This window comes from Lutra lutra, chromosome 2 (assembly GCF_902655055.1).
Source record: "Lutra lutra chromosome 2, mLutLut1.2, whole genome shotgun sequence".
NCBI classification, from domain to species: domain Eukaryota; kingdom Metazoa; phylum Chordata; class Mammalia; order Carnivora; family Mustelidae; genus Lutra; species Lutra lutra.
This window is the reverse complement of record NC_062279.1, coordinates 19,100,024-19,126,456: the sequence shown is the minus strand read 5'-3', so window position 1 is coordinate 19,126,456 and position 26,433 is coordinate 19,100,024. Positions and strand designations below refer to the sequence as shown.

General features: G+C 46.6%; 1 protein-coding gene across 2 annotated transcripts in view; it reads right to left on the bottom strand.

Annotated features, from left to right (window-relative positions):
• Window positions 1-467: 467 nt before the first annotated feature.
• Window positions 468-26,433, bottom strand: part of LOC125091756 (prolow-density lipoprotein receptor-related protein 1-like) — a 42,929-nt gene continuing 16,963 nt past the window's right edge. For both annotated transcript variants that reach the window (XM_047715703.1, XM_047715713.1), the window contains exons 14-33: window positions 22,927-23,238; window positions 22,019-22,231; window positions 20,693-20,887; window positions 19,937-20,152; window positions 18,154-18,392; window positions 16,684-16,813; window positions 16,295-16,479; window positions 15,346-15,532; window positions 14,560-14,778; window positions 14,011-14,194; window positions 12,583-12,784; window positions 12,332-12,496; window positions 11,747-11,947; window positions 10,197-10,746; window positions 9,668-9,793; window positions 8,254-8,364; window positions 7,145-7,381; window positions 5,071-5,548; window positions 3,684-3,792; window positions 468-2,955 (exon numbers count right to left, since the gene is read on the bottom strand). In XM_047715703.1, coding sequence (XP_047571659.1) covers window positions 2,929-2,955; window positions 3,684-3,792; window positions 5,071-5,548; window positions 7,145-7,381; window positions 8,254-8,364; window positions 9,668-9,793; window positions 10,197-10,746; window positions 11,747-11,947; window positions 12,332-12,496; window positions 12,583-12,784; window positions 14,011-14,194; window positions 14,560-14,778; window positions 15,346-15,532; window positions 16,295-16,479; window positions 16,684-16,813; window positions 18,154-18,392; window positions 19,937-20,152; window positions 20,693-20,887; window positions 22,019-22,231; window positions 22,927-23,238 — 4,286 coding nt within the window. In that variant the 3' untranslated portion in view covers window positions 468-2,928. The remainder of the gene's footprint in view (window positions 2,956-3,683; window positions 3,793-5,070; window positions 5,549-7,144; window positions 7,382-8,253; window positions 8,365-9,667; window positions 9,794-10,196; window positions 10,747-11,746; window positions 11,948-12,331; window positions 12,497-12,582; window positions 12,785-14,010; window positions 14,195-14,559; window positions 14,779-15,345; window positions 15,533-16,294; window positions 16,480-16,683; window positions 16,814-18,153; window positions 18,393-19,936; window positions 20,153-20,692; window positions 20,888-22,018; window positions 22,232-22,926; window positions 23,239-26,433) is intronic.

Below are 26,433 nucleotides of genomic sequence, written 5' to 3'. Positions count from 1 at the left end.
TTCAAAAGCCTTTCAGCAGTTAAAATAGTAGGAACCTGGTGCATTGCTCCCAACATCAATGATCTCTCCCCCATTGGTTTCCTAAAACAAGTAAGTAGCAAGAGTTTAACTGAATTGCTAGCTAGAGACCTAAAAGGTCAAGTTTTACACAGAGCTCTCTGAACCTAAAGCATGAAACTATGAGCTTTTCTAAAGCTCCTTGTCCCTCTCCAGAAGGAAACCCAAACCTACCACCAGGTTACAGATGTTGAGTTTTTACAAAGAAATTCAAATTTGGGGGCACCTGGGTGGCTCAGTGGGTTAAAGCCTCTGCTTTCTGCTCAGGTCATGATCTCAGGGTCCTGGGATCAAGCCCGGCATCAGGCTCTCTGCTCGGTGGGGAGCCTGCTTCCCCCTCTCTCTCTGCCTGCCTCTCTGCCTACTTGTGATCTGTCAAATAAATGAAATCTTAAAAAAAAATTCAAATTTCACATCTGCTATGGAGTTTACTACTTCGTCTATTCAGGTGGAGAGAAATTAAGAAATTAACACCTAATACGAAGATCATCAGTATTATCTTACAGTTAATATGCCTTTGCTCCAAACAGCTAAGTTTGGGTAACTGACATATGAAAGCCAGTTTTGGGCATAGCAGTGGTTAGGGATTGTTAATCTTATGAATGGGTACTTAACATTTATACTTCAGTCTGTCAGTGAAAAGGAGTTCAGAGGTGTCTTGTAAATTCTTGAATTGGGGATGCATAACGACACATTAAACTGCATTCAAGCGGGATAATACTGAGGCACACACTCATAGGAGACCAGATAGGAAAAGACATGACTAAGCCCGGGCAGGAGGTAGAGGGAAGGGGTACCTGCGCGACACACAGATTGGGTTGCTGTCAGCCACCCTTTCACCCGGAAAAGGAAATGGTGGAGCGGCTGGGGTCTAGCCAGGAGGCGGAGCTTGTGGAGTAGAAGGCGGGGCCTGTGGAGTAGAAGGCGGGGCCGGTGGTACCATACCAGCGCACAGCCTGCGGAAGTCCAAGGTCAAGGGAGCTAGCCGGAACTCTAGTCTTGGAAGTCTGCTGGACACTTAGGGTCTGCAGGAGGTGAGGGCGACAGCTAAAGTGTGTCCAGACAAAGTGATAATGCCGCTGCACGTCATTCATGCACGTTTTCCAGCCAGACTCTCGTTCGTGTCTTTTTTACTCATTTTTCCACAGATGGAGGCAGAGCCTTGCCAAGGGCCAACTTGGCAGGGAGATGGTTCTTGGGAGCAGTGGCAAGAGAAACCGAAGAGTCACTCTGTGGTGGCGAGGGGTCTCGGGCGCTTTGGTGCGGAAATGGTTTCTCTCAAATACAGCTAAGCGCCCCCAGGAAACTGAATGCTGCTGCGGGTGTCTCCCAGCCTCGGGAAGGGTGGAACCCCTAGCATTTGTTTTTCCTGTCAAGTTGATCTGTACTTGGGAATTTTTATACTTGACTGCAAAGCACAGTCAATTTTATGTTCCATACCCACAGCTATAAGCTTAGGACTGCTCTTAGCCTTGAAGCCTACACAAACGCCTGCTGTAAGAAACGAACTTAACTATGAATAGCCTAGACAAACAGCCAAGCAAGGAAAGACTTCCAAGACAAGTCATGACTATCGTTTGGACTTAGGTTCTCAGCTTCTGGTACTACGCACTAAGCAGTGCACGTATTTTTATATCTTCATGTGATGATTCACTGGCTGATGTAGGTTCTCTTAACCCTCTTGTTACCATTGGAGAAACAGTTTCATGATTAAGTGATCAGCCCCAGGTTGCCACTGAATGTTAGACAACGCTCCTGTTACCTGTCTCCCGTCACAGATTCAGTGCCCTTGATTCCTTACGTAAGAGTGTAAAGGAAGATACCATCTGGAGGGCCAAAGGGAGTCCAGGATCTAAGTAGCATCTGTGAGTTTCCCAGCAGGCTAGAACTCATTAATATGAGCCCCAGTCCACACCGGTAATGCTATGTTCAGGCCCCCAGTGTCTACCTACTTTACTTCAAGCCTTAGACAAATCACTGTCTGAGTTTCTACATCAGTAGAATAAATCCACCTGCACAGCTGATCCTGGGGCAGACAGCGGTTGGGACACCCACCCACTGTGGTAGAAAATCCACACACGCCTTGAATCCCCCCAGACTTAACAGCTTACTGTTGACCAGAAGCCTTACCCATAACAGTCAGTTAACACATATTTTGTGTATTATATGTATTGTATACTGTATTCTAATAAAGCTAGAGAAAAGAAAATATCACTAAGAAAATCATGAGAAAATGCATTCACAGTATTGTACGTACTGATGGAAACCACCTGCATGTAAGTGGGCCCGTGTAGTTCAAACCGGTCTTGTTCAAGGGTCCACTGTACTTGGTTTTAGAATCAAATGAGAGCATTAAAAAACACTTTTTATAAATTTTCAACAAAAGCGAGTACTAACTTTGTAGTAAAACATCTGAAAGGGAATGATAAAGAACTAATACTTGAACTCTTGCTACACTGCAGAAACTTGACCTTTACCTGAGAGGTAAAGATTTAAGAGATCCTTCCCTTCTGTAAGACAAAAAAGCCAGTTCAGAGCAATTAAGTACCCATCAAAGTTAGTGACAGGACCAAGATTCAAATCCAGAACCTCTGACCAGCACTGGGCCAGTCCCGCTGGGATCAGACAGTCTCTGCAGATGAGCCCTCACCTAAATCACATGGAGCTTGTGCAGAAATCCGACCCGCCTGTGACTCTGCAGTCCTCCAATCTCCGCCAACAAAACCAATCCTCCAATTTAAAAAGCAGTTATGTTAGTAAGTTACCATTTTCGCACATAGTTACAGTTCATTACTTACACACGTTAAAAAAGTAGACAGTGCAGTGTCTAGACAATTTTTACTGAGATGTTTCCGCTCCTTTTTCAGCAGGTTAGTCACTTTGTAATGTTAACAGTTCCTGTAGGAAAAGAGACCTGAAGCTAGAGAATACACACTATGATAGTTTTTTCTTGGTTTGCTTTGTTTTTAAAGATTTTATTTTTAAGTAATCTCTACACCCAACTTGGGGCTCAAACTCACAAACTCTAGATCAAGAGTCCCATGCTGCACTGACTGAGCCAGCCAGGAGACCCTTAATATATATACACATATGTATTTATTTTTTAAATTTTTATTTATTGGTTTTTTTTTTCTTTAAAGTAAGCTCTATGCCCAATGTGGGCCTTGAACTTATGACTCCGAGATCAGGAGTCGCATGCTCCACTGACTGATGTAGGCACCCATGAATACACACTACGTTAAAACAAAGCAAAACGCAGAGGTGGTTGAGTGACTGAGGTTAGGAGAGATCTCAGAGGGACATAATTTTAGGGGTAACTCCAACTAGCCCTAATAACATCCCACCCCACCATAGGACTGAGCCCCTGGTGGAAGTTCACCAAAAGCTGAATGTCTTGATTACTATTTCATGCCCATTTCACTTTGGTTTGAACTAGAGATTGAAGAGAGTCTACAGATAAACCAGTTACTGAACACTCATTGGAGACACATAATAGTATCATTCACAAACCACGAAAAGCACTGTAAGTTAACACTGCCTACTCTCACCAGCTTGGATTTTTCAGAAGGGGCATTCTTCAGCTCTATCTCACAATCTGTTCTCCTCAAAGACACTTCCAGGCATACCTGCTCATCATAGGCCTCGTTGACAAAAGTCTCACTGTTCATTAGATTCTCCTCTTCTTGGGTATTGTCTTTATGGCGGGTCGAATTTCTTGATGCTGCTGCACTATTTCTAAGAATCAAAAAAACAGAGTCAAAAGAGTTGTTCCTTGAGGTTGAAGCTGGGGTGGGTCAATGGTTGGAAAGGGCCGACTCATCCCCTATCAGAGGCTACTGTTTATGGGTACTATATTCTGTTTTGTCTTTAGAATCAATCAAATGACCCAGAATGGATGATAGTTGAGTCAATTATGATTTGCTAATAGGCATTCACTTGACTTCCAAAAGAATACAGCTTCTCCACTGGGGGACTCTACTAACTGGGGTCAAGCAGAACAGAATCCAAGGACAAGTTAGTGGCTAGTGGATATTGGAGGCAGGTGAGCTAAGAAAGCAGATTAATGTGGTAAAAAGACCTGTGGTGACCATCAAAACCCCACGGGTAGCATTTCAGTCAGTCTTAACATTAGTAATCTGTTAACCAGGGTTCCCTTGGGCAAAGATACACTATTTCTCTCTCCTGGTCTTTTCTTTAGTCTGTGAGTGCTGGACAGAGACATAACTTTTCAAACTTCCTTATCTCTGTATTTCTTGATATATAGACTGCTTAATGTCCCTTCCCAGCATATAAGTGGACCCTAACCAGCACATGTGACCTAATCGGTGTCTTCAGTCCATGGTATTTGTTATAGCAGCCCCGGCAAACTAACCCATCCCTGCCTTTTTTTTTTTTTTAAAGTGAACCAACTGGGAACCATGTTAAAATTTGAATTCCTGACTCACTCAGTAGGTCTGGGTTTTCTTCTTCTTCTTCTTCTTTTTTTTTTTTTAAAGATTTTATTTATTTATCTGATAGAGATCACAAGTAGGCAGAAAGGCACGCAGAGAGAGAGAGAGAGGAAGGGAAGCAGGCTCCCTGCCAAGCAGAGAACCTGACGCAGGGCTCGATCCCAGGACCCTGGGATCATGACCTCAGCTGAAGGCAGAGGTTTTAACCCACTGAGCCACCCAGGTACCCCCATCCCTGACTTTTTTCTCCAGCCATTGGCATGAACTCAGCCTTATTGGCAAAGAACCTCATCACTTCATCCCTGAGATTGTGCCTCTGGGGCTGAGGCAGATTCTAGCTGCATGAATGCCTCCTACCTCTTACAATATCATTTGCCTCAGGTCCCAAAGAGGTGACCTCTGTTGTCTCTCCAGGTCATCTAACAAGTAAGGGCTGCCTCATCCCCGAGATCCTTCCTCAGAGGATAAGTTCTTAGGGAAGGAGCCATACCTCTAATCCCATGAGTCCTATAAGCCTTCTTTGGAATGAACTCTCCCATGAGGACATTTGAGAGCTGCTCACCTTTTGAATTTATGTTCTCTTCTGGAACAGACAAATGCTCCCAGAGCGACTAGTGCGACTGCTAAGACAATGGTTAAGCTGAGGGCGATGTAGCCAGGGGCAGGTCCACGTGGTGGCTCTTCACAGAACTCTCCACCATATTCCATTGGACAGCGGCACTTTCTCAGCGGGCCTACCATTGTACAGATTCCCCTCCCGCTACAGAAATCTGTGCTACAGGGTAGATGTTTTGCTCTCTGTAAGTTCTTGGGCTGGACAAGTTCGCCTTTTTCCTTGGTTTCTGAGTTCTTGCTTTCTCTAGCAGAAACTGGAGGGATTAATGTTTTTCTGACAGGAGAACTCATCCCCTCTGGACCCGGATATCTAGCCTTGGTGGACTTGGGAGCTTGGAAAGGTAGGGAAGCTTCTGGAGTCAACCTTTTCCCAGCCTCTGCATTTTTAGATGTTGGTGTTGAATGGGTTTTATCTGGATACGTACCTACAAAAACAGGTGTGAGTTTATATACACATATTTGTCAGAAAGGATTACAGAAGAAGAATTCTAGAAGACTTAACCAGATAAGTTTGAATCTGTGAAGTCACCATTACCACTACCTTTTGGCCAACCAAAAAACAATTAAAAACATATAAAAAACTGCATATCCTAAGGCACTTAAACTGTTTGGTTCCAGGACCAGTATATCATACCAATCTATTTTTAAAGGATGGTATGCCCAGTTTTAGTCAAGGCAGATTCCCTCAATTACAAAAAGGTTTTATTCTATAAAGAATAGTATGGTAGATCTAAGTGGTAAATATCTAGAAAGATTTTTAAGATATATGTTTATCTGTAAATATGATTTTTTTTTCTTTTTTTTTGGTCCAAGTAAACTGTTGGTTTTGCAAGATCTACAAGCTGCACATCTTCGACCAGATTTGGTGGCAGTAGTGGGCAGGAGGGAGTAGGCAACAGGGTATTTCTAACACCAATCTGAAAGTTAGGTTTGCCTGTGGGTATTTCACCTTATCCTCCATCATTGTTGGCATAAGCATCATTCCGTGTACAAATCAGCATGAGATACTTGTTGAGGAGTAGAGCCAATTCCTGGTCGTCAGGTTGAGAGCAAGTGAGGGTACGTTAGGCTTCTGGTGTAGTTCTCAAACCAGATGGGGAAGACAATCCATTTCTTGCTCACTGACCTGCCTCTAGAGTCACTGTAACGTGAGGTTTTTGAGAAAACCGCCCTCATTCATGAGACCATAGAATCAACTCTGGGAATCAAAATCTATTAATTTTCCTATTTAAGATTGAAATTGCGAGATCAGTAAGAACTCTTCACTCCAAGATTCCTTTTCCAGTTTGTTCTCTTACTAGTTAGGACAAGTTTCAGTGCCGAGCCCACTGTTGCTTCAGCTCTACAGCCACCACGACTTGGCTACCACTGGAATGCTGTAGAATTTGAGCATAGCGGCTACCACAGAATTAGCTACCACAGTTGCTCAGCCGGTCGACCGGACATGACAACACCTTTCCATGAAGGCCGTATTTGGCAGTAAGATTTCTGTAACAACCATCTACTAGCTAGAGTTTAAGAAGTAACCTGACAATGGTATGTACTCATATGGCAGATTTAGTCACACACTCTTGTATTCCATAACTCTTTGAGGCAGAAAGTGCTACTTCCACATTAAAAGGGGGAACCCGAACTAAGGTCAAATTGTTTACCCCACCTCCTCCTCCTGGACCATGCTCGCAATGTGATCCATTTAAACGGACAGAATCAGATGTAGTTAAACAGTGTTCTTTCAGACAGCATACAAACTGTTGAGCCCTACGGAACTATCACATCGCCCATACTAAAACTTTCCAGAAGGCGTCCATGTAATCTGTATCCAACTGCCCATTGTTAGAAGTTTTACGTTGTTCAGTTTAAAAGCGCCAGTGATAAAAGTGATTGAGAGGATAAAAACTTCAGGGATATTATAGAGTTAGATATTAAGAATTAGGTTGAGATATTAAGGATTATTTTATTAAATATCCAAAGTATGTCATGTATGGTGATCAAGAGTGGGGTCCTAGATAGGAATTACTCACAGCGCATCTCGTCAGATCCATCCAGACAGTCAGCATGACCGTCACAAACTTGCTCCGTGGAAATGCACTCCCGACCATCCTCACAGGCCTGGGACGGCTCAGAGCACGGGACAGCTTCAACACATTTGCTTTCGTTAGCCAAGTAGTGCCCACTGGGGCATTTACACGTCGCTCCTTCAGGGTTTGGTAGACACATGTGGCTGCACCCTCCGTTGTCTTTGGAGCAGCTGTTACTACCTGTGGACCCCACACCCCAAAATAAACCACTTTGATTTAGATGGTTTCATAAGGGTCTTCTGCCAACATTCTACAAATACGCTATCAGAGTTACAGGACCCAGATATTTTTTCCAGAGTGGACAGCTTTTCAGTTTAACTCCACTTGGCCAACCAGGTGGCAAGTGATCAGTGATTCTTCACCGTGAATCACACTGGAGAATTCTAAGAAGTTTCTCTCCACAAAGCCAAGACTTCAGAAGTTTAAGCTTGACTAACATTAGTTTACAGAGTTTAGCTTTCCAGAACAAAGCAATGGAGTAGCGTTCGCTTAAGACCAATGTAGTCAACATCCCTGGTAGTGGTAGGTGTGGTGAACCATTTGAGCTCACATTGTTGGTGTCCCTCTTGCCTAGGAAAGACTGTATCTATGACTACTTTAACTAAGCCCATCATCGCTCCACTCAAACACTGGAGAAAAGCATCTGAGCACCCCCAAGCTGGACTTACAATGATGAGTCAACATCACAAGCAGATACATATGACAATAAGTAGAATAAAGATGAGTTCTAGTGCAGAGCTAAAAGATAATTTCAATTATACCACAGTTGTAATTTCTCCTACAAGAGAACATAAAATCATACTAAACTCGAGCCCAATATATATACCACTATTTTGTCTCCTAGAAAAGTAATGGGACTAGTTTTATACCAGAACTATACTATATATAACTGCATGAAGACAAGAGAGCTATGCAGATCTATAAGAACTTGCCAGAGAAGTAACTTAGTGGGAAACACAAAACCATTTCAAGGAGATACTGCAGGGCAGAGGATCCCCTTCAAAGGGAAATTCAACAGGCTTCTGTGTTCTCATCGCTGCAAAGTTGCTTACCCTGTTGACTAAGTTTACTGTAAACTTTTAAATCCACAATCTTCTGGTCTATTTGGAACCACTGGTCTTCTGAAAGTTCTGCCTTGCCGTACCAAACTTTAGTGATTTGTGCTGAAACAAAAGCCAGTGAACAATCATTAAGAAAAGCAAATTTTAAATTATTTCAAGAAAAGCAAATTTTAATTTAAGACAACTTCTTTTTTTTTTTTTTTTTTTTTGACAGAGAGATCACAAGCAGGCAGAGAGGCAGGCAGAGAGAGAGGAGGAAGCAGGCTCCCCGAGAGAGCAGAGAGACCGATGCGGGGCTCGATCCCAGGACTCCGAGATCATGACCTGAGCCGGAGGCAGCGGCTTAACCCACTGAGCCACCCAGGCGCCCCTTAAGACAACTTCTTGTGCAAAGAAAATTGCTCACTGTGAAAACTGTCACCCATCTGCATAAACTCCAGTTGAATAACAAGAGTTTTACAGAAGAGACATGTGTTTTTCTAAATTTTTTTTTTTCTGGAAAGAAATTTCAAGACAAATAAAAATAGTTCTATGCTTTCCTCCAGAAAAAAATCAAGTGTAAGTTATGTTGAGCATTCATATATGTCCAGAAATACAAAGATAGATAATTAGGATAGGAGACACTTAAATGTAGTCCATGCAAATGATGGGTAATGATTTTAAACATTGTTCTAGAACATATCTGAAAATGGCTTTCTGCAATAAGTGTCACCAGTGGATCTCAAAACAGAGAGCAAAGGTCTCACCACATAGCTAATAAATTAGCACCTCTGGAGGGTAGGATCTACCCAACCTGGTTTTTGCAATTATAACATGGCCAGCCCAACTTGATAATGGACCAGCGTTCAGAAATATTAAAGAGAGAGATTTTAAATAGAGTTTTCCAGTTTAACCAAATCTAGACTCTAGCCAGAAACAACATACTAGAACACTGTTGTTTAGGAAAAAACACTTTAAATACCAGTAATACCCTGCAAGGACAGAATATTCTGTAGTTCACCTCGTACTTTCTTGTGTATGAGTCAAGTGAGACATGTACTCATTTTATAGGCAAGGTATTCCAGCTACCTTGAGCAGTTATCGCACCTGGTTCCAATTCCTGGCCCAGTTCTCTCTGTACTATATCAGAAGGCCCTCAAAAGCAGAGAGCCTCGGATCAAAGCCAGCAATGTCAGGCAGAACAGGACTAAGCATCTTCACATATAAAGAATGACCAAATAAGTCAAAGTTTCCCCAAGTCATAGAATCCCTGTTACACATACATGTTCGATTAGGGAAGTTGCTTAATTAGTCCTTCCAGAAGAAAGACTTTGCCAAGATCAGTGCGAGACATTGGCAGATTTGCTTTAGAGACCCAGGAGTAAATTCAGATCACAAAGACAATCAGACATTGAATAAGACATACCATCATCAGTTGTGATCCAGAACATCACGCCTTGTCCAATGGTAAAGAGGGAAAGGCCCTCAATGCCTCTGCGGTCTACTCTGTACCCAGAGCCATCTTGTTGAATACTCTCTATGAGGCCTCGCCCTGGAGAGAAAGACTCAGTTAGTCTCACTTAGCCCACCCAGCTCTACTCCATCCTGCAGCTCTTTGCGTCTTGTCTTGCCTCCCACCAGGAGGACACTGTCTTCTCTGCATTTTCTGAAGGACAGTTCTTCATTTACTCTACTCTAACAGTGATACACCAAAGATTGGCTCACGCACATTGGTTAAGTTCTCGATTTTATGCCTTCACAAAGGGACAACTGCATGACTCTGTGGGCTTATATCCTACTCAGAATGGGGTTTGTCTGGAAGGTGGTGCAGAATATGTAAACTCAGGCCTAAAACTGTTTGGAGTCATGGATGAAGAGCAGAAAGCAGAACATCACTCTTTCTCTCTGGCTGAAGTCCTTCAGTCAGGGTGTTAGGGTGTGTTATAATTGCTTACCAGTATCAGCCCAGTAAACTCGGGTTCCCGAATCCGACAAGGTCAGGCCCGCAGGGACCTGGGATTTCTGCCACAGCACCTTCCTCCTGCGGCCGTCCATGGAGGCACATTCAATGCTGGACCCGCGCCCACCATCGTCCTGGGCACCCAGGTCTGCAAAGCACATGACTGCAGAGGGCGGGTGGAGCACAACCGAGGCTGGCCGGTAGAGATTTTTACTGACCAGCACAGTGGGATACTGGCCTTTTGAGGAAGCTACATTGATGTGAGGATTCTCACTGTCAATCCAATATATGTTTCCACTCAACCAGTCCACAGCAAGGTCGGTGACTGTTCCCTCCACCGTTAGGATTTTCTTCCAAGAGAGTTTTCCAGATTCTTTGAGCCTCAGTAGCCTGATATCACCATTATCCAACTCTGAAAGGTAGAGAGCCTTTTCCTGGACTATGTAATCCAGGGATGCAAGCTGGTTCACATTGGTAAAGGGAAGTATCCTATGTTCTGGTAAAGTTGGTTGTCCTAGTAAAGCTTCTAGATTTTTCAGATAAATCTATGGGAAAAAAATTAGGTGGATGGCACCAGCTGAATCTAGTGTAATTCTCCATCTTGATTTTGCAATAATGTCACAATATTGAGAATCTAGGGAAATCTGAATTTATCATCTAAAAACATAGTCATTATTTCTCTCCCTTCCTTGGAGCTTTAAACACTTAAATGTCCTTGAATCCATGTGTTTCAAAGATCGATCCCTTTGTTAAATGCCCTCCCCTTTATTTGGTAAATGTTTGGGCTATAATTGACATACAACATTTGTCTAAGTTTACCAGGATTGTCTAGTTTACTAAGTTTTTCGAAGGTGTACAATGTGTTGCTTGGATACACTTGTATATGAAAGGCCCTCCCCTTTAAATGAGACTCTACTATTGATATCTTACTGAAACCGAAGTCAACCCTCCATCCCAACATTTGTCATTTTAAAGTGACCAAGTTGTAAATGTGGTAGAAGTTATTAGAAATAACTTATTTGTTGGTATCTCCTTTGACTTAAGAAAAGTTCCCTCATAACTTGTACTTCCCCCTCACCAGGCTAAAACCCAGCTGAGCTGCTGGGACTAGAATTACTCTATATCATCAGCAAGATGCCTGGACAACTATGCCAGACATACCACACTCTCAGAACCCTACCCCGTGTGCTGGCGTACTAGTTCTCAAGGAGTGTCCGCATTTCATAGCCACTTCATTTTTGGTCGTGATAGCTCCCAGGACACAGTGAATACTAAAATTTAAGTTGTATGTGCAGAATATTCCAAGGGAAAGTGGGGCTGGCTGGCTTGGTCAGTAGAACATGCGACTCTTGATCTTGGGGTCGTGAGTTTGAACCCCACATTGGCTGTAGAGATTACTTAAAAATAAAAAAAAAATTTTTAAAAGAATATTCCAAGGACCAGGACCCCTACTATTATAACTGTTGCCTGGAGAATTCGAATTAGTCAGTCCGAAACAGACTGCGGCCCAGGCACAGACATGTGAGTGAGGCTGCAAACCAGTACCTGCATGATAGCTGTGGGCAACGCGAGGAACAGAAATGCAGAATCCTCAAGCGGAACGCAGGTGGTGCTGTCGTCCGTGAGCAGGAGGCCAACTGGGCAACGACAGCTTGCCTTGGATCGCGGGCTCAGAAGGCACAAGTGAGAACAGTGGGCGTCCAGACAGGGATTAGGAGCCTTGGGCTGGAGTACTTCGTGCATTATCTGCAAGAGAGTAGCTGGATGTCACCAGGCCTTGTTGAATCCTCACAAACAGCAAGTGAATAACCCTTGCTTTTTAATCACGACAGAAGGAGGTCACTACAGTCTGTACTTGGGAAGGTCATACTGGTAGCCTTTTCAGGGAGAATTAGGGGAATTTTTTTTTAAGATTTTATTTATTTATTTGACAGAGAGAGACACAGCAAGAGAGGGAACACAAGCAGAGGGAGTGGGAGAGGGAGAAGCAGGCTTCCCGCCGAGAATGGAGTCCGATGTGGGGCTCGATCCCAACACCCTGGGATCATGACCTGAGCCGAAGGCAGATGCTTAAGGGCTGACACTTAAGGGTGCCCCTAGGGGAATATTTCTGAAGAGTACACTGGAGACCTTGAGTCCATGAGGCTGCTGGGAACGCTTGATGAGAACAGCCCTGTTCTTGCCTGTTGTCTTCTTCATGCGCTGTACTGTTCTCGTCTTCATCTCAGACCAGAAGACTTCATCTTCAAACACAGCGACCGAAAAGGGGCTCCTGATTTGTGTTAGCTGCAACATCTAAAATGGGGATGATGAGGTTTCTGGGAGGAGTTTTATACAAGGCATAAGACATCTCACACAGCCTGATACCAAGGAATACTTACGCTAACACCAGTACCATCCAGATTAGCAGAGCCAATACAGTGAAATTTGTCATCAGACCAGAATATCTTCCAGCTCAACCGGTCGAGAGCTATGCTGGTTGGCAAGCCAAGACCTTGACTGATGAGGACTTTCCTGCCACTACCGTCCATCCCCGCTTGTTCTATTTGAGGTTCTCCTCCGATTTCAGACCAGTACATTAACCTGTGTGGACAAAAGTCAGCTGTAAAGTATTACTTCACAGACAATATCGATTCATTCCTTGAAACACTGATTTCTAGCCCAATTATATTTTCCTCAAAATTGGTCTGTGCCATAAGTGAAATTGTGAAGAAAAGAGTTTCCCTGGAAATCTTAGGGCGCACATTCGTCATCATGTGGGGATAAAATATCACGATGGTTATAAGCAGCCAAGGAACATAGTAGTTCCTGGACCTGGAAAATAGGGAACCTGCCTTTTTCTCCTGGGCCAGAGAGCAGGCTGGTTCTATGGGAAGAGGTGTACCTCGGACTTCACTGGTCACAGTCAAGGCCAATAGACGCCTCAGTAACTACTGCCAGTTTCCTGAGGACCATGGTAACAGATTCCTGGTAGAAGGTATTGAAAAGGGGAGAAAGCAGATAGAGGGTACCCAGTCCGGATCACCGTTCAGTCCTAAGTTTTGCTCCATCTTGCTCTTACATTCAGTACACGCATGGCCACCACAATGACAGCTGGGCTCTGACAGTTAGGATATGTTGTTTCTAAGTTCCTGGACTTTTCTAGAGAGAAAGGACTCTGGATGGAAGAACCTTGATTCAACCTCACACACAATTATTTTCCAATTATTTTCCCCACTACTACCAAGCCCATTAATGTAAATTAAACACTATTCTTGGGTGCCTGGGTGGCTCATTCAGTTAGGCATCCGACTCTTGATTTCAGCTCAGGTCATCATCCCCTGTGTCCTGGGATCGAGCCCCACGTCGGGCTCTGCACTCTGTGGGGAGCCTGCTTGCGGATTCTCTCTCTGCGCTTTTGCTCTCCCTGCTTGCCCTTTCTCTCTCTCTCTCCCTCTCGCAAATAAATAAATAAATAAATCTTAAAAAAAAAAAAAAAAACACCATCCCTAATTCCATTCTTTTTCCTCCTGCCATTTAAAGCCATAAAAAAAATATATATACCTCTGAAGGGAGAATTATGTTCACAGAAGAAAGTTTAGGTGAGCCACCAAGTGTGAACACCTATACCTCACTTCACTGAAATAAAGAACTTTATCAGAAGCTTTTAAGATTACTATACGTATGGTTGACCCACATCACCATAAGATTTAAAGTCAAATCAGATAGGTTTTTTAGTCCTTCTGTGTTGAGTGAAGAGCACCAAAGTAGAACTAAAGAGGAATAATGCACTTGAACGACTTGACTGGCGTTCTGAACCCTGGACTCACCCATTTAGCGGATCTAAAGCCAAAGACCGTGGCTGAGCCAAGTCATCGCCCAGGACAATCGTGTGCTCGCATCTTCCTCTCCATACAGCCGTCAGCTGAATGGCCGAAATCTGGCCTGCTGCCCCATCCACCCAGTAGAGGTTCCTCCCAATCCAGTCGACCGCCACACAGTCTGACTTCATCCCTGAAGAGAGAGCAGAAACCATGCCACACGTGAATCCAGGCTGAGTCACGGCTCCTACTAGGTTTCAGATCGTAGGCATCAGACTCGAAAACCATGTTAAGTCATCCTACAACTGGTGCACGCATCTCCATCAGAGCAATTTCTATTTGCAGAGGAGGATGACCATTAGAAATAGAGGCCACTGGCTGACTCACATGGTCTACTGAGGTGACAATGCAGCTTTCCATCTCTAGCCCACTAGCAGGCCTCAGTCCGTTTTAGTGGAGAAGATTTCACTGAATCAACGTTTAGACTGTTAACGACCATTTCATTCTCCATGTTATATGTAATTCATAAGGGCAGGATGAAGCCCGCATGGGACATACCCTTCACCACGGTCCCTTTCCTCTTTGTGTCCATACTAATCCACTTAATGCTTTCAGCACCAGGATCCATCCAGAAGACCTTCTGCCCCACTAAGTCATAGTCAATGGAGAAGATCATCACGTTCTTGTCCACAGTCATCAGAATGTCCTCCTTCAAGCTCCTCAAGCCGTAGAGGAGGAGGTTGAACTGAATCGCCACCAGTAGAATGGGTTCGGTACCTGCCAGATAAGAACTGCGTTCAGCATGTGGCCTTACGGAGCCTGAATGCTGAGCTCAGCCCTGGCTAAGGAACCAGAGAGCAAAGTAGCCTTTGCCTTCTCGCTGCCAGGGCTGGGGGTAGCCCGGTAGTTCTCCCCTCGATGTGCTGCTTCTGCTAATACCCACCATTTAAAAACACTTAGAATAAAATTAGCATGATTAGCATAAACTAGGAAAAAAGATATTTCTAACTAAGTATTTAAGCTCAGGTGGACAGGAAAGAAGGGCTTGTCAAGACTTTTGACACTTATTCTAACTTGAGGTAAGGCTGACCTGTGGTTAGAGGGTCCTGAGCCATGGTTTTGTCATCACGACGGCTTATCTGTAGACACCTTCCTAGATCTAATTCCATCTGAAATACTGCATTTAAAAAGGGGATCTGGAGAATGTTCTAGGCTTGCTTGGCAGGCACAAGCAGGCAGGAGCGTTTAAGACTTGAGAAAGAAGGTCTGCATTTGTATTCCTGGAGAGTCAGGACTTGGAAGTTCCTGACCCAGGGCTCAGGAGACATCAGGGTTCCGGCTTACCTGCTGCTTTACAGGTGTGGCCATCAGGCTCCAGTGAGTAGCCAGGGTGACAGTTGCAGCGGTAGGAGCCCTGGGTATTGACACAGGTCTGACTGCAAGGCTGACCACCCAGCTTCTGGCACTCGTCCACATCCTTGCAGACCCGGCCACTGCTCCCCAGCTCGAAGCCTTGCTCACAAGCACATACCTGAAGAGATTTCAAGAACATTGAGACTTCCTGAAGACACTGACACATAACCTTGATGAAAATGCCTGACTTTGCTATTAAAAGCACATGGCGATGTACTTGATTTCAGCAGCTCGAAATGAAAAGTTCTGAAAACCAACTTTGCTTTAAATTGTCATTCTCTCAGTCTTATCAATGGCACTGCACACCTCACACCCTTGCTACCATGGTGGGTCCTGAGTTAACTAAAGTAGAGGTCCAAGTTCAGCCCAGGACACCTAGAATCCCAGCAGAACCAGTAAGAGGCATGGAGAGTGAACTGAACGGGCTGCCTGCCAATGGAGAGGTTACCATGATCAGACATCAGAACACTGTTTTCTTCTACTTGCCCATCAGAGTCAAGGTCACGATGTTCAGCCAGCTGATAATGTTAGACCAGAACATGGGCAGTCCTCGATTTAAGGGCAGGTCACATTCCAAATACACATATGGAAGACAAGTCCATAAAAATGTCAGGCTTAGTCCCAAGTGTCACCCCAAGCTCACACAGCAGAGTTTCTGGAGGCTGGGTGGTCAAGTTCTAGGAGACACGACACAGGGGAGGAACCTGACAGGACTCAGCAGGAGCCAGGAGGGGCTCAGCGGACACGAGAGGACAGGTCAGGACAGCTCAGCCACATAAGACTGAGGGTTTCATGAGCAGTCAGGACCGACCGACAAGCTTCCCCCCGTCACTAGACTCAGTTTACGGCTGCCGGGCGAGCAGTAGCGGCATGAACTCACAGGCCCGTGCGGGGACCGGTAGCAGGTGTGGGAACACTGTGCCCAGCTGCATGCTGACGACAGGCACATTCCACCTTCATCGGAGCCGTCCGCACAGTCCTCCTTCCCGTCACACAGCAGGCGGAGGTCGAGGCAGCCGAGGGAGCGGCACTGGAACTCAGAGCTCAGGCACTTCTTGGTGCGGCCTCGAGAGGATGATTTTCTACTGTTATATCGTCTGCTCCCTGCCGCCCCGAGCATCCCTTCCACGGCAAGGATGTGCAATCAAGACACCCCCGTCCTGTCAGGGCTGGTAGCACCTGCTGGCTGAGCTGGCTTCTCGTGCCAAGAGGAAGCAAGCAGTCGGTGCCCCTGGGAGCCGCTTCCCTCGGGGGGGCCCCCACACTTACACCCAGCCTCGTCGCTGCCGTCCTCACAATCTTTCTGCCCGTCACAGCGCCACACGTTAGGCACGCATTGGTCTCCGCCGGCACAGGACCACTGCCTGGAGCCACAGCGAAGCTTCTCGGGTTCACAGTCCTGAGGGGACAGTGACTCGGTCAGCAACACCGGCACTCAGAGCCCAGGATGGGGTTCTTGGAGGGAGAAAGAGCCTGGCTTACAAGACAATGCTCGAGTCCCTTTTGCAAGGAGGCCAGAGAAGCCCCAAGACTCAGAAAAACATTTTCAGCAGGTATTTAAGTGAAGAGGTCTAGGTAAGGCGAACCTGGCCATGAAGAGAAAAGAAAGGTCTTATTTTGTCAAATTGGGGCATCTTCATGTAAGAAATCTAAGAATAAGGGCACCTGGGTGGCTCAGTGGGTTAAGCCTCTGCCTTCAGCTCGGGTCATGATCCCAGAGTCCTGGGATCAAGCCCCGCATCGGGCTCTCTGCTCAGCAGGGAGCCTGCTTCCCCCTCCCTCTGCCTGCCTCTCTGCCTACTTGTGATCTCTCTTGCTCTCTGTCAAATAAATAAACAAAATCTTAAAAAAAAAAAAAAGAAAGAAAAAAAGAAAAGAAAAGAAAAGAAATCTAGGAATAAAAATGATAAGAATGTGCTCTAGAAACTTTTCTTTAGAATTCCTTTGCCATTTGGGGTCAGCTGGGTGGCTCAGCTGGTGAAGCGTCTCCCTTCAGTTCAGATCATGATCTCAGGGTCCTGGGATCAAGTCCCGCTTCACGCTCCCTGCTCAGTGGCAAGTCTGCTTCTCCCTCTGCCTCTCCCTTTTCCCCTGCTCTCGCTCTCAAATAAATAAATAAAATCTTTAAGAAAAAAAAAGAAGAATTCCTTTGCCATTTCCAAAACCACCCCTACCCCATTGACATTCCAGCCTCCCTTGTACCTCCCCTGACGTGGACACTGTGCTTTGGGGCAGCATGTGCTAGAGGAGGGGAGGGGACATCTGTGCCCCTGCTAATAGCCCTGAACCTTTACAGGCATTCTCACCCCCTCAGGGGCCATGAGGCCTATCTCCTACCCATTTGACAGACGGGGAAGTAGAACATGAGGGAGTAAGTGCTTTCTTCGGGTCAAACGCAAGCAGCAGGATTCAAGCCAGACTGCACCTCCCACAACGTGGCAGGGTCGTGGCTGCTCAGTGACGGGGAGGCAGAGCTTTGGAGCAGGTCTCTGGGGGGACATTTATACCAGAGCCATTGAAGACCCAACACTTGTAAACCTACAATAAAAACTACTTAAACATTTGCCTTTTGACAAGAGATCTCACTCCAGACACCCTGATGTCGTGATGAGTGGCTCTCTGGGCAGGAGGGATGAGAAGCCTTCTCTGTTCTTGGGTTTTCTCACATTTTCTACAGGAAGACACATGTTCTGGTTGTGAGGAGAAATCAGTTTTTCTGGAGAAGGGTGCCCTCCCTACCTTCTCGTCGGTCCCGTCTTCACAGTCAAAGTCACGGTCACAGAGCCATGCCACGGGGACACACTCTCCGCTGTCCCGGCACTTCACCTCCCCCGACGGACACCGCAGCGGCCAGGCCATAGAGCAGCCATCTTCATCCGAGTGGTCCAGGCAGTCTCGGTTCCCATCGCAGCGCAGAAAGCGTGAGATGCATTGGCCGTTCTCGCATTGAAATTCAAAGGCGCTGCACTTCGCCTGAACTAGAAAACAAAGCTTTGGGTAAGAAGTCATCCAGATGTGGAAGCCATTTGAGGGCACGTGGAGCGGTTTGAAGACTCCCCAGTTTTCTGCCGTCACCTGGGGAACTAAACCCCAGCCCTCAAGGTGGTTGAATAGTCTTAGGCTAGAAAAGTCCTACTAAATAGCCCAGAAGAACCCTGTCTCAGAGAATGAGGGCTGGGGGACAGGCAGGGGGCATACATGGAAGGACACTGGGAGAGGCTGAGGAGTAGGACTCTTCTCTGGGACCTTATTGTCATCCATGAGAGAAAGTCTCTCATGACATCCAACATACCCTACATGTTATGTTCTTGGGCTCAGTTCCTACAGATAGAAGTTGCTGGACTTGGCTCAAGAAAAAAGCTTAGGTCCTACGCAAAACCATAAACATGCACTGAAAAGGAAATTATACCCGGTGTTCCTTCCTGCCTCTCCTGATGTTCTTCTCGTAAACCCAAGTGCACTGATACTGTCCAGCTACTCCATGGCCTCTGCATTCAAATCTGTCATGATACCTCACCCAGCTTCCTCTTCTTCCCACTCAATTCTCCAAATTCTCTCTTCTACCCTATTCCCACAATGCGATTAAGGGCCTTGAAACAGGCCACTGGAAAGACTAAAAAGAAAGATGGCATATCCTAACGAAAAGAGGGGAAAGCAATCACACCTAAAGATAAGGATGGCCGACCACACGAGAAGACCTAGGATCAAAATTAAAATCTTCAAGATGGTCGACTCCAGCTCAAGAAACATTGCGTCAAGTAGACTGGTTTTCCACTAATGGGAATCTTGTCACAAAGAGGGAAGTGTTGTACCATGATCTCCAATGTCCTTCCAACTCAGATCTTTTCATCCCAGTCTGCTAACTTTGTGGTAAGTACTGTCCCTCTTCGCTATTTGCAGATTCCTTATTTACACATTCACCTACTTGCCAAAATTCATACCATCACCCTCAAATCCATGCTCCCACGCTTTCATGGTCATCTAAAGATATGCCTTCACAAAGCAGAAAAACACTTGTGTTGCCTAGCGCGTGTTTCCAGCTGAGATGGAACGAGGTGACGCTCTGCCTTCTCGTTTCCGTCCTCACACTGGAAACAAGTGTCCTTTCCAAAGTCTCTTTAGAGCCATAGTTCCCACATTTTTGTACTCTGGGAGAATTCTGCTGTTGAAAAGCTCCCCTCAAGGGCAGAGCAGAAATGCGGTCTGGCGTTCCTAGTGCCAGACGTTGAGAGCCGCCTCATGGAGCAAATGCACGTGTCAAGCTTTGTTGGGGCAGGTGTTACCGTGCTGGGGCTGCAGCTTCAGTGTCAATGAGCTGACAATGTGCACATCAAGTAGTCTCTAAACAGCCTGCACTAAAACAAGGTTTTATGTTGGTCAGTCGACAAAAGTACTGTCACGAGAGTCTCAGAAATGTCACCCTGTGTCTCTTCTATGGGCAGTGATGTGGGGTCTGTGCATTCGGGGTCGGTGGCAACCTTGTAGTACACAAGGTCCCTGATGTGAGCTGCACGGCACTTACCACATCCTTGTTCATCGCTCCTGTCAGAACAGTCAGGGTGGCCGTCACACAGCCAGCTCTTGGGGACACAGCGGGTCTCGTTGTCACAACGCAGAGAACAATCTTCAGCGGGCTTCCAGCAGCCCAGCTCGTCAGACCCATCAGAGCACTGCTGAGCCCCATCACAGCGGAACGTCTCCTCGATGCACTGGTTTCTGTTCAGACACTGGAAGAGCCCTGCGACGGGAAGGACCGGGGGTTTGCACCGTCTGCTCAGTCCTACTGAAGGCTGATAGTCAGATGAACGCCCCCTCACTCTGGGGCTTAAGGGGTAGACTGCATCCTATCTGATCAAGCTCTATAGCTTATCTAATCCCTAAGCAAGCTTTAATAAAGTGCTCAGGTTGGTTAAATTAACCAGCTGAAAGAGGCTGTTTCAGTAATAAGGACTCATATTGGTTTGGGTACTTGAACAACTTATGGAAAATCACTGCCATATCTGTTCTAAGTGGTCCATTCTGGTCGGCTCATGGCTCAGCCTTTATTAAGGCAAACCCTGGAACACTTAAGCAAATTTAAGGAGACAAGGAAGCAATAGTTAAAAATTACACCCGGTAAAACGTTTGACTTAACATGATAAAACAGATACTGGTAGAGTCCGTATTCCAACAGACTAGGACCTTTAGCTACGACACTTTACCGAGGGGAGGCAAGGGTGCTTGTGATGAACGCTGGTCACTCCTACCACGTGGCATTCCTCCTGACACAGAGACAGACCTGGTCTGCTGCAGAACCGGGCACAGTCCCCTTCGTCCGAGCCGTCCTGACAGTCCGGCTTGCCATCGCAGAGGTACTCCCGAGAAACGCATTCCTTCCCGTTCCGACAGGGGACAGAAGACGGGGTACAGAGCAATGGGGGTGTGAGAGGAAGCACAGGAGGACCATCTGCAGCCACTCCTTCGAGCTCAGGATCTGCAATAAACAGTGGCGTCAGCAAGGCTGGCCCTGGGCTCCTGGCACTGGAGACGTGCTTCTGCGGCCCCCTCCTCCCAGAGCCAGGTTGGGGCCGGGCAGCTACGTGTGCCTCCCTCTTAAGAAGAAAAAAGTGAAATGGCCTCAAAGCCTAGATCCTTAGGTCAGACGTGATCCATGGCCCATAATCATCTGATGGCTTCACATTAGGGCAAATCGTTTTCTCCTTCACGCCTAATAACTTCTTCTCCTGCCTGATACTAGCTGCTAGGAATGAAAAATAAAGTTTCGGGCGCCTGAGGGCTCAGTTTTTAAGCCTCAGTCTGCTTTTGGCTCAGGTCATGATCCCGGGGTCCTAGGATTGAGGCCCCCATAGGGCTCCCTGCTTGGTAAGAAGCCTGCTTCTCCCTCTCCCACTCCCCCTATTTGTGTTCCCTCTCTCGCTGTGTCTCTCTCTGTCAAATAAATAAAATCTTTAAAAAAAAAAAATCAAGTTTCTGTAGACAGGGCCTGGTTCTGGCTCACTCCCTGCTACAGCCCTTATAACAAAGCCCCCCGGGTCCTGTGATAGGATTTCGGCTTTGTCTCCCTCAAGGTCCAGGAACTAACTTTTTGGCTCTGGGCCAAAGGCTTATGTGAAGAGGGAAAAAGCCGCCGTCAGCAGGGTAAACTGAACTACTGCGGCAGCTTCAACAGCTGGGAGGACCTGCTTGTCCCAGTGTCCACAGCCCCAGGATGGTTCCTCAAAGGGTCCTCTGCGAGATGCTGCTGCTGGGGGAAGGGGGTAACATGGCAAAACCTGTTCGGGAAAGTGCTTCAGAATAAATTAAATGGATCTCTTTACCGCCAGATGAAGAGGTTTAAGATGCTAACGTACGAGAGGACTCCCCAAAGGGGTTATGGTGGGCAAACTTCTGGAAGTTTTGCTGGGGGTCGTGTCAATGTAGCAACTTTGAGAAACGTGTGTGACTCTTACTCCTCCAGGATAAGGCTGAGTGAGGGGGAAGTCCTGCTGCGCTGTGAGTCGGGACAAGGGCCAATACAAAGACCCCCCAGGATTTTACCCTCCGCAAACACACAGACCAGAGGCAAAGAAAGTGATTTCAAAGAACCCCACAGAGGAAGACTCGCCTGGGACTTGCTGGTTCTCAGCCAAGATGATCATTGTCCTCACATATGGCTCTTTTGACACGGCGAAGGGCTCCAGTGTCCTCCTGTCCCACAGCAGGAGGGCTCCCCTGTGCACGGTCACCAGGTAGGGCTCGTGAGCTGCAAGAATGCCGTCACTCCAGGTCTTGTTCAAAGTGTATGTTCTATTTTTTAGGAGACTCAGACTTTGCAAACCTAAGGAAGAGTCAAGTGCTTACAGGCTGGCGGAGAGTGAGTAACCTGTGACGGGGTGGGGGGTGGGGGGTGGGGACGGACGCATGGGCAGCCCTCGATTGAGGGTCAGTGAGCCCCACTGAAAAGAAGCCCATATTCTTCCTACTGAGTTTTGTAGGTTTTAGTTTTGCAGTTAAAGATAGTCCCGGAAAGTGTTTAAAGCTCCAGGAACTTGAGATCTACCACCTGCGAGCGTCAGGCAAGCCCCCTCCTATCTTCGGGCAGTATGTAGACACACTCCGTTGCCCGCACGAAGCCACCAGCCCTGGGGGGCGGCTCCTGGTGGAGACAGTCGGAGCCGGCAGCCAGGCAGAAGTAGAAGTTGTATCCGGTACCCAGCAGACAGAGCACCTCTGCTTCATTTGCAAGGCAGGTTTGGGTTTGTTAGGTCTGCTCATGGAGGCAGAAACCCATTCCGAACCAAAAGCAACTAAGCATGTTAGCTCTGCAATGTTCTGCCTTTCAAGTCAAAAATGTGGACTTGCCAAGGAAACCGAGTCTGAGCTGAGGGACACGTGCCCAAGCTGTAACTATGAGAACCTAATTCAAGCCCAGGTCTAGTTAGTTCTCGGAATGAGCGCATTCCTCACGCAGGAACGAGACTTACTACCACCTCTCCTCTGCTTCTACCAACCACTGCTCTGCGTGGCACTTACCTGACCCTTTGGCTGTCCAGAGGATGCTAGACGCACCGAGGTCCAAGGTCATGTGGGTGTCTGCTGTCCAGGTGCCCATCCAGACTTGCCGTCTGGTTTTGCCATCGAGGGTCATACTTTGCAAATGTTTCCCACTCTCCACCCAGTAGAGCAGTCTCTCTGGCCAGTTGAGAAGAAGATGCAATATAATGCGGCCTGTCGTGTAGAGGGTCCGGGTGTCTGGGCCGGGGAGTCCAGTCTTCTGGATAGCACGTCGGTCACATGGCAGCCAGTACAAGTTCCCCGTGGATATGTCCACCTTTGCTGAGCAGACTGTGAGGGTGGGAAAGGAACTCCCGTTAGGACATTCAAATACATTTGTGCACACCCTTAATGTTTTGGAAGGGAGACGCTCGGAGGGATGCGAAGCCTGGTCCCTAACAAGCCCACATACCTCGTTCACATGAGGAGTCCCATTAGGCCTACTCTGGTTCCAGGCCCTTATCTGTCACACGAGCTCATGTGATCCTCACAATGGGCTGGTAAGGGACACAGCCACCGCCTTTTAGGAGTTGGATACCTAAGCGGCAACATTTACGTTTGAATGCAGACATGCAACTCTGCATTCACCTCCCTCTTCGTCGGTTAAGTAGGAAAATCAGTCAATTACATGCCAAGTGCCTGGAACTGAAATGGCTATGGGAAAGCAGAGACTGGGGGAAGTGTCACCACAGCAGTGGTATGAAAGGTCACTGGTAGAGTGGGCAGGGAGTGAGGAGACCTAGAGCTTGAGGACAGAGATAGGACAGGGACCAAGTATATAAAAGCCACAAAGTGGTAGCTTTTAAGCGTAACAGACGTGGGCACTAGCCCACCAAGCACTCCCTACTTCCATTCTGCCCACTAGACCCGCGTAAATGGATCTCAGCTAGGCAGTACCTACCCTAGGGTGAGTACAGCTATAAAGTTAAGAGCAGTATTGGGCTAGCAAGTCAGACTGCCATTTTTGAAGCACATTCCAAGATAAGGTGTCAGCTAATTACTGTGGCTCAGTTCCTGCAAATGTGTGGTAGGGACAGGGCTTCTCCCAGTTTTGAGGATTCGAATCAGTACCTATGAAAAGCATAGGAGAGCATCTGTTCTTTGCACAAGTTCGGAAAGGCCAGTTGAATTCAGGAACACTGCAAGCTTGATGTCCAATATAGTCATTTTTAAAATTAAATCACATCAACTTAACTGCACTTGAAACAAAAATACTCCGGTCCTCGCTTTCCTGCACTTTGCTACCCGACACTCCTTCCGAACCCTATGATAAGTCACCTTACATTGTGAGCCTGAAACCTGCCACTGTGGGAGTGTTTTCCACCAGAGGCACTGGCAAACCCTCCAAATCAGGGCTTGATTTGTGTTCAGCTTCATTTTCTAGACCAGGGACTGCCAAAGAATGGCCCTTGGGCCAATTCCAACCTTTGGCGTGTTTTTGTAAATTCCAGGGGAATACACCATGGTCCTTAACGCACATATGGTGGTTGGCTCCTTTGCAGACAGAACAGCACAGTGCCCGACCAGCCTGAGATAGTTGCTGTCTGGCCTTTTATAGAAGGAGGCTGACAACACTGGTCTGGACTTAAGTGGCAGAGGAAAGTGTTCATATTGCCAATTAATGCGTCACACCTATGCCCACGACATTTTAGAGACCACAGAAGTTGGGAAAACATTTTCCTAGATTTTGAAAACTATTATCCAAATCCACAAATCAGTCCTTTCGGTCAATAAACTAATTTCAATTAGTCTTCACTGCTACACTTCCCACTAGTTTACAGAAACTACTGTCAAATTACGTTACAGTAAGACTGTATTTGCTCAGTGATGGCAGCGACTCTGTGCCAAATCAGATCGCAATCGAGCATTTATTCATAGTTGGATTTTGTTAAATTTTGATTGAACTGCAGCTATAAACTGCTTTTTTTATTCTGAATTCTTGGATCTGTAACCAATCTGAAAATCATGTAGCTACATGAAATTTACAACAAAGAACTGTTGTATAGTTTGTTATTTGTAAGTTGTGTTACAACCTTTATATAGGCAAGCTTTATTGCAAACCTATATAATGCATCTATGTGCACATTCCCCACGCCCCCCAACCTCACAGAGCTGGGTCTTAGTAGAACACCGTGGTGTGCCGGAATGTGTTTCAGAACTCCAAGGTTGGTGGTGCGCCTGGGTGGCTCAGTCGTGAAGCGTCTGCCTTTGGTTCAGGTCATGATCCCAGGGTCCTGCGAATGAGCCCCGCACTGGGTTCCCTGCTCAGCGGGGAGCCTGCTTTTCTCTCTCCCTCTCCCCCTGCTTGTGTTCCTGCTCTCACTGTTTCTCTCTCTGACAAATAAATAAATAAAATCTTAAAAAAAAAAAAAAGAACTCAAATGTTAACTACGAGGGAGACTGACAGATGAGGCACGAAGCTGGGGCGTGGGAGGCAGAAGGAAGAAGCCTATACACAGAGGGTTCCTGAGTTCTAGTTCTTCCTACTTCCTGGCTGTTAGGGTGGGAGGTTTTACTATTCCTCACGTGGAGGAACTTGCACAGAGTTGTCCTCCACATTCCTTAAGTTACCCCAGGAAAGAAGGGACTTAAGGCTGGCCAGTTAGTAAGAAGAGACCAGCCACACCCAGATCAGCTTCTCTCTTCTCCTATGGGCTCTGCCTTCTGCACAGAAGACACGTTCTGTATGGCATTAGCTTTAACTGGTGCTGTCTGCACGGTTGCCAGGGCCACAGAAGGTTCCTTGAGCGATTCTGTACAGGTTTCTTTAGGCACTCTTGCCTAAAACAGAATTCTGGAGCCCTCCCATTTTTTTTTTTTTTAAGCAATCTCCTCTGTATTTCCTAACCTACATTTTTCAATGAGGACAAGATTCACTCATTCAAGAGAAAACACTGGGGCACCAGGATGACAGAGTCGGTTAAGCATCTGACTCATGATTTTGACTCAGGTCATGATCTCAGGGTCAACAGATCAAGCCCCACATTGGGCTTAACACTCAGTATGAGTGTGTTTAAGCATCTTTCTCCCTCTGGTCCTCCCCACAATGTGCTCTCTTTCCCATTCTCAAATAAATCTTCTAAAAAAAAAAAAAGAAAGAGAGACAACAACACTGATATTAGCACCCTCTGATGCAAGGGGAAGCTGAAAGCTGCATGCTCACCGGGGTTGTAAGAGACCCGGGGATCTGCAAACAGGTGCCCATAGGTAGTAACCAGCCTGATCCCTGCTCTGAAGGGCCTGCCTGGCTTTGTCGTGCTTTCAGTCACTTTGTAGGAAGAAACGCACCTGTGTGGCTCCTTTACGCCTCCAACACTTCTGACACCAGATGTGGGGTCACCCCGGGGGGTTCCCCATACCAAGCAATTCTGCAACACTAGCCAAATGTCCTACAACCCAGTCTGACCCTGTCCTCCTGGAGTTGGCATCAGAGGCCACAGGTTAAGGGCTCTGTGCCAAGACTGCCCCCACTTCTGACGCCAGTCA